The 18,589-nt window shown below is 40.1% G+C and overlaps 1 protein-coding gene and 1 non-coding gene across 3 annotated transcripts in view; both read left to right on the forward strand.

Moving 5' to 3' along the window:
• WIF1 (WNT inhibitory factor 1) overlaps window positions 1-18,589 on the forward strand; it is an 86,477-nt gene that overhangs the window by 66,791 nt on the left and 1,097 nt on the right. For both annotated transcript variants that reach the window (XM_057555877.1, XM_007179753.2), the window contains 4 exons: window positions 4,168-4,263; window positions 8,726-8,821; window positions 14,369-14,464; window positions 14,989-15,084. In XM_057555877.1, coding sequence (XP_057411860.1) covers window positions 4,168-4,263; window positions 8,726-8,821; window positions 14,369-14,464; window positions 14,989-15,084 — 384 coding nt within the window. The remainder of the gene's footprint in view (window positions 1-4,167; window positions 4,264-8,725; window positions 8,822-14,368; window positions 14,465-14,988; window positions 15,085-18,589) is intronic.
• Window positions 7,370-7,476, forward strand: LOC114237639 (U6 spliceosomal RNA). The gene has a single exon (XR_003623179.1). It is a non-coding gene; the product is annotated as a U6 spliceosomal RNA (small nuclear RNA).

The raw sequence follows: 18,589 nt of genomic DNA on the forward strand, positions 1-18,589 counted from the left end.
GGAATAGCTTCAGAAGGATAGGTGTTAACTCTTCTCTAAATGTTTGTTAGAATTCACCTGTGAAGCCGTCTGGTCCTGGACTTTTGTTTGTTTGGAGTTTTTGCATCACAGATTCAATTTCAGTACTGGTAATTGGTCTGTTCATATTTTCTATTTCTTCTTGGTTCAGTCTTGGGAGATTGTACCTTTCTAAGAATTTGTCCATGTCTTCTAGGTTATCCATTTTATTGGCATATAGTTGCTTAGTCTCTTATGGTCCTTTGTATTTGTGGTGTCAGTTGTAACTTCTCCTTTTTCATTTCTAATTTTATTGATTTGGGCCCTCTCCCTTTTTTTCTTGATGAGTCTGGCTAAAGGCTTATCAATTATATTCATCTTTTCAAAGAACCAGCTTTTAGTTTTATTGATCTTTTTTATTGTTTTCTTTGTCTCTGTTTCATTATTTCTGCTCTGATCTTTATGATTTCTTTCCTTCTACTAACTTTGGGTTTTATTTGTTCTTTCTCTAGTTGCTTTAGGTGTAATGTTAGGTTGTTTATTTGAGATTTTTCTTGTTTCCTGAGGTAAGCTTGTATCATTATAAACTTCACTCTTAGAGCTGCTTTTGCTGCATCCCATAGCATTTAGATCATCGTGTTTCCATTTTCATTTGTCTCTAGGTATTTTTTGATTTCCTCTTTGATTTTTTCAGTGATCTATTGGTTATTTAATAGCATGTGTTTTTTGCAGTTTTCTTCTTTTAGTTGATTTCTAATCTCATGTGTTGTGGTCAGAAAAGATGCTTGATATGATTTCATTTTCTTATATTTACTGAGGCTTGATTTGTGACCCAATATGTGATCTATCCTGGAGAACGTTCATGTGTACTTGAAAAGAATATGTATTCTGAGGCTTTCAGATGGAATGCTTTATAAATATCAATTAAGTCCATCTGGTCTAATGTGTCATTTGAGACCTGTGTTTCCTTATTGATTTTCTGTCTGGATGATCTGTCCATTGATGTAAGTGGGGTGTTAAAATCCCCCACTATTACTGTGTTACTATCAATTTCTGCATTTATGTCTGTTAACGTTTGCCGTATTATTGAGGTGCTCCTATGTTGGGTGCATATATATTTACAATTGTTATTATCTTCTTCTTGGATTGATCCCCTGCTCATTATTAGTGTCCTTCTTTATCTCTTGCAACAGTCTTTATTTTAAGGTCTATTTTGTCTAATATGGGTATTGCTACTCCAGCTTTCTTTTGATTTCCATTTGCATGCAATACCTTTTTCCATCTCCTCACTTTCAGTCTGTATGTATTTCTAGATCTGAAGTGGGTCTTTTATAGACAGCATATATACAGGTCTTGTATTTGTATCCATTTAGCCAGTCTGTGTCTTTTGGTTGGTGCATTTAATCTATTTACACTTAAGGTAATTATCAATATGTATGTTCCTATTGCCATTTTGTTAACTGTTTTGGATTTGTTTTTGTAAGTCTTTTTTCTTCCTTTCCTCTTTTGTTCTCTTCTCTTGTGATTTGATGACTATCTTCAGTGTTGTGTTTGGATTCCTTTTTCTTTTTTGTGTGTGTATATATTATAGATTTTTGGTTTGCAGTTACCATGAGGTTTTGATATATCAGTCTATACACATACACAATTGTTTTAAGTTACTGACCTCTTAATTTCAAATGCATTTCCAATATCCTGCATTTGTACTCTCCTGTTCTCACGATTGCTGGTTTTGATATTGTATTTGTGTGCAGATGATTTCCTACCTTTACTGTATGTTTGCCTTTACTGGTGACCTTTCCCATTTCATAATTTTCTTATTTCTAGTTGTGGCCTTTTCTTTTCCACCTAGAGAAGTTCCTTTGGCATTTGTTGTAAAGCTAATTTGGTGGTGCTGAATTCTTTTAGGTTTTGCTTGTCTGTAAAGCTTTTAATTTCTCCATCAAATCTGAATGAGAGCCTTGCTAGGTAGAGTATTCTTGGTTGTAGGTTTTTCCCTTTCATCACTTTAAATATACCATGCTACCTTCTTCTGGCCTGCAGAATTTCTGCTGAAAAATCAGTTGATAACCTTATGGGGATTCCCTTCTTTGTTATTTGTCGCTTTTCCCTTGTTGCTTTTAATATTTTATCTTTATCTTTAATTTTTGTCAATTTGATTAGTAGATGTCTTGGTGTGTTCCTCCTTGGTTTAATCCTGTATGGATCTCTCTGCACTTTCTGGAGTTGGGTGACTGCTTCCTTTCCCATGTTAGGGAATTTTTCAGCTATTATCTCTTCAAATATTTCCTCAGGCCTTTTCTCCCTCTTTTCTCCTTCTGGGACCCATATAATGCAAATACTGGTGCATTTGATATTGTCCCAGAGGTCTCTTAAACTGTCCTCATTTCTTTTCATTCTTTTTTCTTTATTCTGTTCCACGGCAGTGATTTCCACCACTCTGTCTTCCAGCTTACTTGTACGTTCTTCTGCCTCATTCATTCTGCTGTTGATTCCTTCTAGTGTATTTTTTCATTTCAATTATTGTATTCTTCAACTGTTTGGTTGTTTTTTATATTTTCGAACTCTTTGTTAAAAACTCTTGTAACTTCTCGCTCTGTGCATCTATTGTTTTCCTGAGTTCTTGGATCATCTTTATGATCATTACTCTGAACTCTTTCTTGGGTAGATTGCTTATCTCCACTTAGTTGGTCTTCTGGGGTTTTATCTTGTTCTTTTGTCTGGAATATATTCTTCTGCCATCTCATTTTGTCTAAACTTCTATTTGAATTTTTATATATGTGGTAGGTTAGTTATGTTTCTTGACCTTTGAGAAATGGCCCTCTGTAGGGGATGTCCTGTGTGTCCCAGAAGTACACTCCCCTCTCATCGCCCAGGGGCCAGGGACCAGGGACCAACTGGTAGATTCTGACCCATGTTTGTGGACTCAGTTCTGCAGCCTGCTGGATCACAGTATTCTTGCTTCTGGTGTCTGCCCCCTGGTGGGTGAGGCTGGTCTAGAGGCTTGTGCAGGCTTCCTGGTGGGAGGGGCCAGTGCCTGCTCACTGGTGAGTGCAGCTGGGTCTTGGCCCTCTGTTGGGGAGGGCCATGTTAAGGGGTATGTCTGGAGGTGGCTATGGGCTCAGGAAGTCTTTAGGCAGCCTGTCTGCTGATGGGTGGGGCTGTGTTCCTACCCTGTTTGTTGTTTGGCCTGAGGTGTCCCAGCACTGGAGCCTACAGGCTGTTGGGTGGGGCCAGGTCTTGGTGGCAAAGCCTCCAGGAGAGCTCATATCAATGAATACTCCCTGATACCTCTGCCACCAGTGTCCTTGTCCCCAGAGTGAGCCACAGCTGCCCCCCACCCCTGGAGACCCTTCAAAACTAGATGAGTCTGGCCCAGGCTCCTATGAAGTAATTACTTTTGCCCTGTGTCCCAGTTACACAAGAACTGGTGTGCACCCTCCAAGAGTGGAGTCTCTGTTTCCCCCAGTCCTGTGGAGCTCCTGCATTCAAGCCCTGCTGGCCTTCAAAACCAACTGCTCTGGGGGTTCCTCTTCCCAATGTCAGACCTCCAGGCTGGGGAGCCTGATGTGGGACTCAGAACTCTCACTCCTGTGGGAGAACTTCTGCAATATAACTATTCTCCAGTTTATGGGTCACGCACCTGAGGGGTATGGGATTTGATTATATCACGAGTGTGCTCGTCCTACTGTCTTGTTGTGGTTTCTTCTTTATGTCTCTGGATGTAGAATATCTTTTTTGGTAGGTTCCAGTCTTTTTATCAATGATTGTTTAGCATTTAGTTGTGATTTTGGTGTGCTCGTGAGAGGAGGTGAGGTCAAGGTCCTACTCTGCCATCTTGTCCTGACCTTCATCTGCACTGATTTTGAAATTGGAAGATTGAGGAAATAAGGCAAGAAAAAATATTTACAGTCTTAAGAAGACCACATCTTAGTTAAAATAATGATTCTGGGCAAATTTTAATTCTCTTCTATGAAATTGGTTGAAAATAGCCTATTTACTGCATAAAAATAATTTTTAATATAGCAAACTTGTATCTCTAAAGAGTGACTACTTTAGTGTCAACTACAAAGCTTGAAAACACAGACCTATTGTATTATTGACATTTCCAAAATGGTCCTGCTCGCAAAACCCTATTTGGTCTTAATCAGAATTCTCTCTCCCCATTAGCCCTTTGCACACCACGATGCATGAACGGCGGGCTTTGTGTTACTCCCGGCTTCTGCATCTGTCCACCTGGATTCTATGGAGTCAATTGTGATAAAGGTAACTTTCTAAGAACAAGGTTCTTTTTACTTTTTAAATGTTTGATTAAAAGACGTATATTTACTATATCATCACTCTTCATAACAGCTCTCTAGATAGGATGTATCACTTCACTGGCTGCTATAACTTTTTTGTTGTTGTTATTTTTTATATAAATTTATTTATTTATTTATGGCTGCGTTGGGTCTTCGTTGCTGTGCACAGGCTTTCTCTAGTTGCAGCAAGCGGGGGCCCTCTTCGTTGCTGTGTGCAGGCTTCTCATTGCGGTGGCTTCTCTTGTTGCGGAGCATGGGCTCTAGGCATGCGCGGGCTTCAGTAGTTGTGCCACACGGGCTCAGTTGGCTGCTATAACTTTAACCCCAAATTTTAGTGTAGCTTAATACAGTACAAGTTTACATTTGCTCACAGAATGCTCCAGTGCAGGAATACCTGGTCACTGGGCAGGGCGGTTCTTCTCCATGCAGTGATTTAGGGTCCCAGGTGTCTTCCATCAGTGGTCCTGCCTAGAACTTTGGAGCTCTCCAGATCCAGCCAATAAGCAGAGAAAGAAAGACTGGAGTAGGTACTGCTTAAAAAACAAACAAAAAAACAAAACAAAGAAAAGCCCAGAAGTGACCTACAAAACTTCAACACCTATTCCATGGATAGGAATTAGCTCCATGATCCTACTTGGATGCAGGCAGGAGAAATGTCATCCCTGGTTGGACAACCATCTCCCAATGACAACTTTATGGGAGGGGAGCATGGATTTTTGTGAACAATTAACTGCTCCATTGGGGTTTTGGTATGTCCCAAATTAGTTTTATGGGTGAGCTTCAAAGACTGAAATGAAACAATCTCTTCCAAATTGCCTGACCTAGAAGTTCACTGATCTGAATTTAATTCTCTGCTCACAGATCACATCCCTGAAAGATCAGGATCCTCCTTCCTATGATGCTGCATCATAGCCGGATTTTACTCTCAGAAAGTGGATTCAAATGTGGCTCTAAAATAGTACTGAATGATTCATACTCTTTACAGGACACCTATCTTTTTGCACAGTTCACATCTTTTATGGAAAAAAATTAAATTATATCCTTAAAGTGTATGTATTTAATGAAATTATCCTTGTGTCCAAAATGCTAATTGCATGAGTAGGGCACTGTTTTTTTTAAATAACTACTTGCCTCAAAATAAAATGATGTGTTATTTTAGAGAAGTGTCTCTTTAGTGATAATGCAGATAGCACCAGTTAAGACTGAAAAGAGCAGCTTTTTAAAAAAGAAGGAAAAGCTAAAGGAAAGAGCCCTTAATATGAGTCAGAATAGTCATTTATGGTAGTCTGTTATTTTATGATATACAAAGTACCTTCATACAATTACCTAACTTTACTCTCAACAATCTTTTGAGATATGTAAAGCATCATCCATCTCAATCTCAGCTAAGCAAAATGAGGTTTATAGAGCTTGAGTAGCTTGGCCCAAATTCACACCCTCCACTGTACCATGTTGCCGCTCAGGCTACCTGTTTCACATCCTAGATCCTCTACCAGTGACTGCTTCTGGGCAGAGAACCTCATCTCTGTGGGCCATGCTTTTCCCAACTCTAAACTGGAAATTAAGCCATTGACGCCTGGTTCCCCCACCTCTGTGCTAAATGAGATCATGTGTGAGAGCATCTCTACCTTTTAGTTGTAAGTGATCTTCTAAAACTATAGCACTGGAGTGAAAATAATTTTAAAATTTTATGTTCATAAAGATTAAGCACTAATGACACTGATAATAATAGCCAGTGAATAAAATTCTTTCTTGTGAAGCTTCTTTGCATTTGTCTAAATGTAGCCTTCAGCATCTCTGCTACTTCACAACTGGGCAGAAGTTGATTCTTGAAGCAGAATTAAACTCATATTATCTCAAAACTATTAGGAAATAGAGCAAATCCTTCAGAGACTTGGATGAAGAATGAATGTATTATCAGGTTTAGAAAGACCATTTGTGAGGCCTGCTTATGTAGATGAGGCTGTTACTGGTGTATCTGCACCGTGGACTGTCAGTTGTAATGTTTTTCTTACGCTATGGTGTCACAAACGCTGCATGGTCCCTGTTGAAGGAAAAGATCTATGTGTATTCCCGTTTCTTTTACGTTTGTAATATTTTACCTTTCAGATGAAAGATTTTCTTACTTGTTAGACTCCAGTAACTTTTTTTTATTCTTTTGGAAAGTCTGTTGAAATTCCACTTGGTTTCCCCAGAGATCTGGGAACATTAAAAAATAATGTTTTTTACTCCCTCAATATAAAAGATGCATTTATTAACCAGGAGGGAGTGTAGAGCTTCTGAAAAATGGTTTAATTACTGGCATGGAGCTAGACCTTAGCCCTACGTATTTGAAGAAACACTAAAGATTAACTTTTATTGGCTCTTGGGACATCTGTTGCAAACTTTAACAGTTGAGTAGTTAAACACTGGCCTAGCAAACCCTCAGCCCCAGTGAAAGTTACTTGGTGTCTCTGGCTCATTTTCTGAGTCAAGAATCATTGCATATGCGACTTCCCTGGTGGCACAGTGGTTAAGAATCCGCCTGCCAATGCAGGGGACACGGGTTCAATCCCTGATCCGGGAAGATTCCACATGCCGTGGAGCAACTAAGCCTGTGTGCCACAACTACTGAGCCTGAGCGACTAGAGCCCGTGCTCCACAACAAGAAGCCACCGCCACAAGAAACCCGCGCACCGCAACGAAGAGTAACCTGTGCTTGCCACAACTAGAGAAAGCCTGCACACAGCAACGAAGACCCAATGCAGCCAAAAATAAATTAATTAACTAATTAATTTTTTTAAAAAAAAGAATCATTGCACAACAGAAATGTAGAGAAGCTTGGTCCAGATGGTAAAGTGTTATGCAAATACTAAGGGTGTGGCCAAATTCAATAATCAGCTTTGTCATATTCTGTAACTTTTGATTACACTCCCAGGTTCATTGCATTCTACACATTAGTAAGGGATAGTGCCCAGAGGGCTCCAGCCAAGTGGACACAGGTCCTGATGTTTTCTCATCTCTTCTTATTATCCCCAGGAGAAACAGGGACAAGTGGGGAGACAGGACACGCTCACAAAAACAACTGTCTTGTGCTCGCTTCAGCAGCACATGTACTAAAATTGGAATGATACAGAGAAGATTAGCATGGCCCCTGCATAAGGATGACATGCAAATTCGTGAAACATTCCATAATTTAAAAAAAAAAACTGTCCAGCCCTAACAATACTAGCAGCAAGTAGCAAAGAGGAAGTCCAAGAGCTGATTTTCCTAAATCCTAAATTCTATACCCCAATGCTGCCGCTCCCCTCTACATCAGGAGGCTTGATTTTTTCAAAGCAAGTACAGCATGGCCTTAAGCTGAGAGGTCCTTATGATTTTTAACAAAAAGCTTTATCATTTAAGAAGCATGATAGTCATAGAATATTCCAGTTGGACTTCTTTTCCACAAAGAAAGCATACACTCAGAACTTTTGGATTTCCTTTCTGATTTTCTTACCGAAAGCTTATTCCAGCTTTCGTTCATCTATAGTCAACTTTGGCCTGTTTTATATAGGACAAGAACAAATAGGCCATAAAACTGGAATAGCTGAGATTCAAGTTCTTATTTTCATCTCCTTTATAGAACGAGCCAACTTGTCTATTTTTAGATATTTGCTCTCCCCCGTCCCCATTTCTGTCCTCCCTCTATTTTAGGTGCCAGTGAGCCGTGAAATTTCAGAAGCTGACTCTAAGAGAGAGGGCTTAGTATGAATCACAAACAGTATGATTATTACCTGGAAAATCTAGTTAATTGGACTCCCACAATAATATACCCACATTCTTCATCCCTCCAGCTCATGCTGCCGCCACTTCCCTGCCTGTGGGACCCGCAAGGGGCAACAGTCTGTCTTTTCCTGAATATAATTACTCCTTCCTGCAAATGTCAAAAAAGTCTATTTTTTAAAAATTCCTGTTATATAAGATGCATCTCTGTTCCTCTTATTCAGAAAAGAAGTTGCTTTCTCCTTTGTCTGATCCCAATATTTATGACTTCTCTCCCTTTTATCTATTCCAAAGAAAGTTTTCTCCTTTTACTCTTCCTTCATCTTAAAAAATATTTTCTTGGGTTCATAGAGTTCTTCTCCTTTAAGAGCATAGATATTTATAAGAAAATAAAAAAGATTTTTTTTTTTTTTTTTACACACGGTGCCTTTTTTCACTAAGAGGTAAACCCCTAGAGGTGGGTCCTGTGTAATGTGTGTGGTATCCTGTTATGTTGCTGGAATCTGCAAATGGTCAAGCAATTGCTTACAATTCCTGTATGTGTAAAGTGGCTTGTTTTATTAAATAAGTAAATGCGCAAGTAGCAGATGCCTAAGAAGAATCACTTAGCCTTAATGAAATGTTGTTGTTGTTGTTAGATTTAAGCTACTGTCTAATGCAATACTCTGTTTTCATTCTAACAGCAAACTGCTCAGCCACCTGCTTTAACGGAGGGACCTGTTTCTACCCTGGAAAGTGTATTTGCCCTCCAGCACTTGAGGGGGAACAGTGTGAAATAAGTGAGTATTGACCTGCATTGTCTTTGTTTGGGGGGAAAACTTAGAAGCTCCATCTAACCCCTTCGTTTTATTGATGAGGAATCTGAAGCCCAGAGACAATGAATAGCTTGTCTAAGGTCTCAGGCCAGTGGTTTCTTTTTACTAGATTGAGCCGCCATCTGTTTTGGCTAAAGGTGGGCAAAGAGTGACATAGCTCAGCACAGATGACTCAGAGCAAATGCTCTCTGACTCAGTTATCTGGGTTTGGGTTATTCACCATGTTGCGTTGTTTCTTGTTAGTGATTTTTGCCCCTTCTCATTGTGCAGAGCCCATAGTTTCAGCCTGGAAACGTAGATCAGAGCTTTAGGACAGCTGGAATTTGATCACCTACCTGCAGGCATAGAGAGTTTTTTCTCTGGCACTCACTGCCACATTTCCTAACCAGACGGAGCCTATTAACTCATCTCAGAGAAAAGGATAGACACAAGAAAAAAGAGGGGAAAAAAAGGTGCAGAGCAATAAAAACAAACAAACAAACAAAAACCTAATAGCACATGCAACAACATGAATGAATTGCACAGATGTTATGCTAAGTAAAAGGAGCTAGACACAAGAAAGTGCATGCTGCATGATTCCATTTTTATGAAGTTCAAGAACAGGCAAAAGTAATGGATGATCATAGAAACAAGAACAGTGATTGGGGGCACAAAGGAACTTTATGGGGTGCCAGAATGCTCTATATCTTGATTGAGGAAGTGTCTCATGAGTGTTTATTTATGTAAAAAACAAAAAAAATAGTTGAGCCATAAACTTAAAATCAGTCCACATTATGCCTTCACTAGATGTTTGTCATGCTTTGATACCAAAAAAAAAAAAAAAATGTAAGGGTGGAATGTGTTAGGTAATCACTGTTTTGGGAATCAGGATACCAAACTGCTTGCCCTGGCCCTGTCACCTCCCAGTCACGTCACTGAAGCTCTCTGCTCAACTCAGAAATGAGCCAGCCCCATTCTCAATTGCTCTATGACCCAGAAGACAGATAACACCGAAGCCCCGCTTGGGAAGGAGCAAAAGGAATGTGAGTGAGCACGTCTGCTAAAGGTGCTGTGTCCCTGCCTTTCTGGAAGTTCTGGAATATGGCATTTTCACCTCCAGCTATATTGTATCCATAAAACACCACTGTGTTTGGTACAGCCATAGTTTTTGAAGTTGTACTGGGTTCAAAATTAAATAATACTGACTTCCTATTTTAACTTTCAACCTCTAATTTATTTGTGGGTTTTTGTAGTTTAATAAGTAGTAGCTGAAGTGACGGTTTTTTATAGAGTTCAAATGAAGTACCTCTGAAGTTTCCACAGGACATGTAATTAATTGTCAGGATGTGCTTTCTGCTCTAATTAATTACCCTGCCCTGATAAAGATATCTCTGAGCTCACTCCCCTCAGTTTTCTTCCCATACTTACTCTCAAACTTCGCATATTTAGTTGGTTCACGTTTATGAATCTTTGTTCATGGGTTCATCTCTCTTCATGTAGGTATCTGTTTCATGCCCTTAGGTTTATGACCTTTCCATTGGCAGAAACTGTTTTCTATTCTTTTTTTTTTTTTTTAACTGCACCAAAAATGTGGGCCTTTTGAAAGCTCCTGATTATCCCCATCACAAGTTATACTAAAATCCTTTTAGGAAATTTTTTGTTTCTATTACAGGAACCAAATTACCAGGAAAAAATTAAAATGGGTCTTGAGTTGAAAAGTGCCTCTAGTGTAATAGAGACAAAAAGTTGAATTACGTATCCTATTTTTAAATTGAGATACAACTCACATACTGTAAAATTCACCATTTTAAAGTATATAATTGAATATAGTCACAAAGTTGTGCAGCATCTCTTCTAACTCCAGAACATGTCATCATCCCCCAGAGAAGCCCTGTACCAACCAGCAGTCACTCCTCACTGTCCTCTCCCCAAGCCCCTGGAGTCCACTAATCCACTTCCTGTCTCTTTAGATTTGCCTATTCTAGACATTTCATATAAATAGAATCATCCAATATATGGCCTTTTATGTCTGACTTCTTTCACTTGGCATGTTTTTGAGGTTCACCTACATTGTAGCGTATATCATTACTTCCTTTTACTTGCTAAAGAACATTCCATTGTGTGGATATACCAACCACATTTTCTTTATCCATTCATCAGTTGATGGGCATTTGGGCTGTTCCCACTTTAGGACTCTTACGAATAATAGTGCTGCTACGAACATTTGTGGACAAGTTTTTGTGTGAACATGTGTTCAGTTCTCTTGGGTATATACTTAGGAGTAAAATTGCCAGACCACATGTTAACTCTTTAATTTTTTGAGGAACTGCTGAACTGTTTTCCAAAGTGGCTGTACCATTTTACATTCCCACCAGCAATGTACAAGGGTTCCAATTTCTCCATATCCTTACCAACACTTGTTATTGCCTGTTTTTTTTTAATGAAATATGTATTCTGATGCTATTTATATTTTCATTTCTTCTGGCCTCTTATCAGAATTGATATCTTCTCAAACTTCATTCTGACTTGACTGTGAGATATACTTGCAGTTTAACAAATAAAACCATGGTTAGAAGTATCTAGATGTATGTACCTATGTTTATCTTGTTCTTTAAGGTTCACAGACTTTACAAGAATCTTTAATGAACCTTCAGTTAAAAAGACCAAATTATTTATACTGTACTATAAACGTTTTTTTAATACCTTAATGGGTTCTTCTTATTATAAAACTTATCTGTATAAAGTGTTCTCCATAAAAAATTAGAATATTGGATAAAACAATTAAAAATCACTCATAATTCTAAGACCCAGAGATGACAGTTATTGGCGCTTATTGTAAACTATTTTTATCTTTTTTCTATGTGAAGGATAGTCACAAATTTAAGTTACCTCACAATCTGATGGGCAGAGGAAGTTTAATATCTTTATTTTGTCAATACCTTAATCTCACTGTTCTCACTGGTTAGAGTTAAAATTCAAATTGTTTAGAATTAGTCAAATCTGTTTGCCTTCAGGCAATATTTAGTCTCGTTTGGGTAAAAATGTGTAATCGCTCAAGATGACTCAGTTTACCTCTGTTCAATGGATAGATTGGTTGCAAAATATTTTCAGGAAAAGGAAGTCAATGTTACAGACACTTACAGAATTTGTAATTTTAAAACAATCATCTCTTCATGATGTTTTGGCTCCATGAAGTTTGATCTAGGAATGGCCTTCTAACCGTCACCAGCGATCATATTTCTGTGGTGAGATAACCAGGAGAGAACGTCCTCCTTCCTGGCTTCAGTGATCCTAACGGTCCTCACTTCCCTCTTGCCAAGAAAACAAAAAGATCCTTGGAGTCAATGAGAAGATTCTCTCCTGGGGCTTCCCTGGTGGCGCAGTGGTTGAGAATCAGCCTGCCAATGCAGGAGACACGGGTTCGAGCCCTGGTCCGGGAAGATCCCATATGCCGCGGAGCAACTAAGCCTGTGTGCCACAACTACTGAGCCTGTGCTCTAGAGCCCACGAGCCACAACTACTGAAGCCCGTGTACCTAGAGCCCGTGCTCTGCAACAAGAGAAGCCACCGCAATGAGAAGCCCGCACACCACAATGAAGAGCAGCCCCTGCGCACCACAGTTAGAGAAAGCCCGCGCGCAGAAACGAAGACCAAAACAAAAGCAGCCAAAAAGAGAAAAAAACAAATACCGTATGCAGCCAAAAAAAAAAAAAAAAAAATTCTCTCCATCAATCATTCTCTGCATTATCCCTGGATACCAAGTTCACATCTCATAGAATATGGGGAAACTTGGGCTCTCCAAGTATTTCACAATAACTCCTCTATCTCTTCTGCCCTATAGCTATTGTCCCACATCTTGCTTACTTGAAAAAACCCAGTGCATTGCAGAGTACTGTGATATGATCCAATTTTGTGCATGTGATGGGGACAGATGTTTCTCTGATGCAAATGGAAATTCAGAATTAGGTATTCCTTTCCTTAAATTAGAGTTGGGATCTTGACCAAATAGTAAATGCTATTATTTGTATCCAAACCTATCAAAAAGTACACTTTTGGATTTTTAACGGTCCATAAAAAGGTGGCATTCTAATATTAAGATTGTTTTAATACATGTTTCTAGAACATCCCTGCGTCAGAAGAACCTACAGGTCTAATGGCATTCCAGGTTCTTGAGAGACTCTAACATCTCAATATTATGTCTCTATTATCTCCACAATGACTAAATGCTGCTTTGGTTGATTTATATATGAAGAAAGTCATTTTTGGAGAAATAAAAAGAGAAGAAAGTGTTTTTAGCAAAATTATTTTCATATGGGATTCACTTCATGTTTGTCAAGCATAATGCTTGCCTGGAAAAAAACTTCAGCCTTAGGATGGCAAATTCTAGATTGCAGAGGGAGAATAAATAGCTTCAAAAGTAAGAAAGAAGAAAAATATTATATAATTTTTACATCTAAGGCCCTATTCCAGCTCTAAAATCCTGTGATTCAAAGATCTGTGAAAAGACTAGCAATACTCATTTGGCACAGAGATAAAAGAAAGAATGATGTATCATTAGGATCTAAGACATTCCAGAAAAATGCACAGGTGTGGAATCAGGCACCTTTTGTGCCCCACCTCATATCCTTCTCAGCTAGCCTTTCACTCCAGCCACTGCTATGACCTATTTTGCACAGACATAGCCTAATTGCACCTTAGCTGTGTCACACTTCTCTTGCTTTCCACCCAGAGACTCCTGAGTACTAAAAAAAATTTTTAAAAAAAATACAATCTGCACTCACACTGTCACAGAATGGAAACGCAAGAAAGTTATTCCATGGGGTGACCTTTGATCAGTGGGAGACAAGTACAGATGAATAAATGCTCCCCTCTTCCTTCCTTCAGTCAACTTGAAGGTGTAGTCAGTCTACCTGGCTCCTCAGAAAGACGCTGCAGGATAGAGCCCAGTTGCCCATAGTGATGACCAACCCACAAACATATTATACTTTTGTGTTGGCTTTCCCTCCTTCGCCATTTTACTCTCCCCACCCCCCATTCCTGATCCCTAGGATCACTTCCCAAATAAACTCTGCACGCAGGCCCTGCTTTCTGGAGAATCCGAGGCTAAGACAGAAGTCATCATGTCCAGGTATAGGCCTGCTTTCAGAAAAAGTGACATACAAAAATCAGAACTCAGAAAAGATCAGTTAGGGCGTCATTCATTTCTTCATTTTTAGTATACCTTCAATTACAAGTGTTTATGAATCTGTTAAAACATTATTCTGTTTATTTAAAAAGTAATATGAATACGTTTGAACAACATATTCATTGTAGTAGATACATATCCAGAATCATAAGTAAAAATACTAGCCTGTTTGTTCCAAAAGCGAGACTCAAACAGTAACAAAGCCAGGGTAGATCAGAAATAAGTGGAAATAACTGCCACTTAAAAGGCTTGATCCTCTCAAAGCCGTGCAGTTCCTTTGAAAAAATGTAATTGCCTCTGAATGAAGCACAGAGTTCCTTGCTTATTTGCATTCTTCTCTATCTCAGGCAAATGCCCACAGCCCTGTCGAAATGGAGGTAAATGCATTGGCAAAAGTAAATGCAAGTGCTCCAAAGGTTACCAAGGAGACCTCTGTTCAAAGCGTAAGTACCCCATACACATAGTCGACCTTGTGTCACAGGATAATTAAACTAGTAGGAGTCTCTTCTCTCTTCATAATTCTGTACCTACTGCATGTTGCTTGGGCATCACAATTAACCTTTCTTCACTGACATTTGTTTCCTTGAAGTAGACCAAAGACGTTGTATGAAATCCATGCACGTAAAAAAAACTTAGACACATTCGCACACACAACCAAACTTTTTCACTCTTAGGAGTTTTCTTAAGGAAGATGAACTTCCATTGCCCAGCAGTTTCAAAGTCCTCCTGAGCGTCTTTTGTGAATGAGAAGCATCAAGTCTAGTTTAAGGTTACTCTCAGGACTGTTTCCAAAAGTCCAGAACTGACTTCTAGCTGGAGATTGACTTAGAAAGAAAGAAAGAAAAAAAAAAATTAAGGGATGAAGCCAAAACTAACACATTCTAAAGAACTGCAGGAAAAGCAGCTGCGTAATTCTGTTGACAAATGAAAGCTCAGGAAACATTCTCTCTATCTCCTTTGACTCTAGCTGTCTGCGAGCCTGGCTGCGGTACACACGGAACCTGCCACGAACCCAACAAATGCCAATGTCAGGAAGGCTGGCATGGAAGACACTGCAATAAAAGTGAGTGCGAGCCGTCTCGGGAGCCAGCCTTTTGCATGTCTGTTTCCTGGCTCCAAAGGCGGATGGACAAGCCTAACTCAGCCCCGCTTTCCTTTTCACAAAAGCAACTTCTCCTCCGCTGCCTATTCTCCCCCGTGCTTCTCTGCATGCCACACCCCGCCCCACCCTGTACTCTCTAAACTTTAGAGCCTAAGCTTTAGAGTATAAAGAGGAAAGAAAGCATCACTGTAAAATAGCACCACAAATATCTTCCAGGTTAAATTAGTACTACGTGGTGATTTGGTAATACGGTATGTTAACTGTGATAGAGATAAGTAAAAGTAAGATTTTAAATCAAATGTAGATCGGTATCTACATGGTTCTGATTTTATCATTCACAATTGATCAGTCAGCATATAGAACATGAAGAGTTCTGCTCTGTAAAATCTTTAAACTGTATTGGTTATGGTATGCTTTAAATGGGTTCTTTTGTGGGAGAGTAAAGGTCTGTGAAGTACAGGAGAGATGTTATCATGGAGTTGTGTTTTTTCAAATTCATTGAGTACCAAAAGTGAACTAGCTATAGGCTAATAAACCACTGACCTATTTTATACACAAAATGAAAGTTGCTAAATTCAATCATTCCGTTCTGATTGATATGCTAGGCATGAATCCAGGCACTGGAGACATACCAGTGAACAGACAGAAAAGGCCCTTCCTGGTAGCACCCAGGTTCAAGAGGGAGGGACAGTCAATCAGCAAGTGAAGGAAATAAATAATGCAGGTTCATCCTGCAGCTTGAACTCAGTCTCCTGAGTATGGGCCCACTGGCCATTTTCCTTTGAGGAAAGAAAGGCTTCATTCAGTCATACAACTCCCTTGATTAACAGACATCCAGATTGTGTCTACCAAATTGTGTCTCCAAAATAATGTACACAAATTGAACAGATCACTTTCACATCAGATGTTTTTCTAAATCAGTGGTCTCCAAAGGGTGATGCATGTAGCCCAGTGAGTGTGGAATGATCAGCTGGGTGCTGAGGGAAAATATAGTTTGAAAACAGTTTTTATATTTTATATTCTTTTATTACATTTATGTATAAATTTTATAAGTAATGTATATATAGTTATATATCTCAATCTCTAATTTCTAATTTTTGTGCATATTTTGTAACTCACATTATATTATTCTGATATGTATATATACCATTTATGTGTAGGTATACATGTTTATTTGTTTATTTTAAAGTATACTGGTGTCTGGTCTAGGCTAAGCCATTGATTTGAGTCTTTTTCACCCACTGAATTGGCTGGATGGTAGATTGAATTGGCTTCAGGTGGGCATAGCTTAACAAGAAGTGGAGCTCCTCTAGAAAAGCGTTCCGTTACCGAGGTGGGAATGATTGAATTGTATTCCTGTTAGGACATACTTGGTGGGGGGACCTTCTTGGGAGTAAAAGACCTGTAGAAGACTAACCATTTCTGGAGCCATTTTGGAAAAGAGTTAAACCAAACCCTTTACGCCACCTTTAACTCAGGATACAAACTGTGCAGTTTGTCCCCAAATCAGAGTAAGTTTCCAGAAGTCCTTGGGCCTAGGGATGACCTGAAGTGAGACCATATATCCCAGGACTCAATTACAAAGGTCTTCTGGGACTCACATTTGGGGCCTGGTGACCGCCAACGGTGATGGGAGGGGAGTACAAGAGGCACTGTTCCTGCTGATACACCCGGTCACTCTTCCAGGAAGAAGGCAAGTTAGGGGCCCTCATGCATGTAGTTTAGATGAGCAATTCTGACAGGTCTGCCAGCCACCAAATAGCACTCCCACTTGTAGACTTTGCTGCTGAAAGCTTTTGTCATCTGTTCCTCCTTCAGATCCAGGCATTGCATGTCAAGAAGATGCCTTGGTGTTTGATTCAAATGCAAACGTGTTTTCCGGGAGAGGCCCCCCAGCCATTCTGTACATTGGCTGAGAGAATCAGGCTGAAAGAATGAGGTTTATTTTGTTTAAAGGGAGGGGACAAGGAAGCCCTGAGGCACAGAGTTCTGCTAAGAACAGACCCCCAGCAGGGTGACACACTGAGAGGTCCCAGGCACCCAGACATCCTACTTGGGAGGAGGACACTGGAGACAGACTGCCCGGCTTAGGCTCCCCTCACCAGGGAGGCGTGGCCTTCATGGGGTGGCAGGGCGAGCAGCAGGGTAGGGATTTACTCCAGCGAATTGTTGGCTCATTGTTCTGGCTGTGCCGTGAGCTACTAGCCTACATACTGACAATTCAGAGAGACACATTCAGGAACAAAGTATTCTGTTCTCAGTAGTTACTCAATGGCATGCTTGCATTTATTTATTTATTTATTTGGCTGCGCCAGGTCTTCGTTGTGGCATGCGGGATCTAGTTCCCTGACCAGGGATCGAACCCGGGCCCCTGCATTGGGAGTGCGGAGTCTTAGCCACTGGACCACCAGGGAAGTCCCCCCATGCTTGCATTTAAAAACCACAAGGAAGGGACGTCCCTGGTGGGGCAGTGGTTGAGAATTCGCATGCTAGTACGGGGACACGGGTTCGAGCCCTGGTCCGGGAAGATCCCACATGCTACAGAGCAACTAAGCCCATGCGCCACAACTACTGAGCCTGTGCTCTAGAGCCCGCGAGCCACAACTACTGAGCCCACATGCCACAAATACTGAAGCCCGCGCTCTAGAGCCCGCGAGCCACAACTACTGAGCCCACGTGCCACAACTACTGAAGCCCGTGCACCTAGAGCCCGTGCTCCGCAACAAGAGAAGCCACTTCAATGAGAAGCCTGTGTGCAACGAAGAGCAGCCCCTGCTCACCGCAACTAGAGAAAGCCCGCGCACAGCAATGAAGACCCAACACAGCCAAATTAATTAATTAATTAATTAATTAATTAAAATAAATTTTAGAAAAAACCACAAGGAAAAAATGAAATGCCAAACTTGACGCTAATGCACAGGAAGATGGAGGCAGATTTTTAAAGTGTGATTGCTGTTTTGGATCAGTTTTAGGAAATCAGTAGAAGTGAGTCAGTGCCCAGAAGCATCTCCAGAAGTTCACAAGTAATAAGAAAAGAGGCTTCAAGTTGTGTAACTCAGCGTTACACTCCACTTACAATGGGCTGGAAATGCTATTGATAGATGCCCACCTTCATCGAAACGCACAAATCCCCATTGATAAGGAGTCAGTTCAAATCATAACCTTTCTCTAACATGTGTACTGGAGTCCTTAATTCTTATAAAATTCCTATTTTGTGTAAACGCAATAGCCACGCCTAATCATGTGATCTATATGAAGAATGGGGGTTGTTACATCGAACTAGATCAATATAATGGAGGCTGGTTTTACAAGGCAGTGAAAGGATCAATGACCAAGTCCTCTGCAAAAGCATCCCTGCTATTGAGACCTCAGTGCTAGATCCTTACCAACCCTTGGGTGGAGAACATCCTTCTATTCAATCACATTCATCCAAAGTTTGCATCAAGAGTATCTGCATGGCCAAAAT

Source organism: Balaenoptera acutorostrata, chromosome 11 (assembly GCF_949987535.1).
Source record: "Balaenoptera acutorostrata chromosome 11, mBalAcu1.1, whole genome shotgun sequence".
NCBI lineage: Eukaryota > Metazoa > Chordata > Mammalia > Artiodactyla > Balaenopteridae > Balaenoptera > Balaenoptera acutorostrata.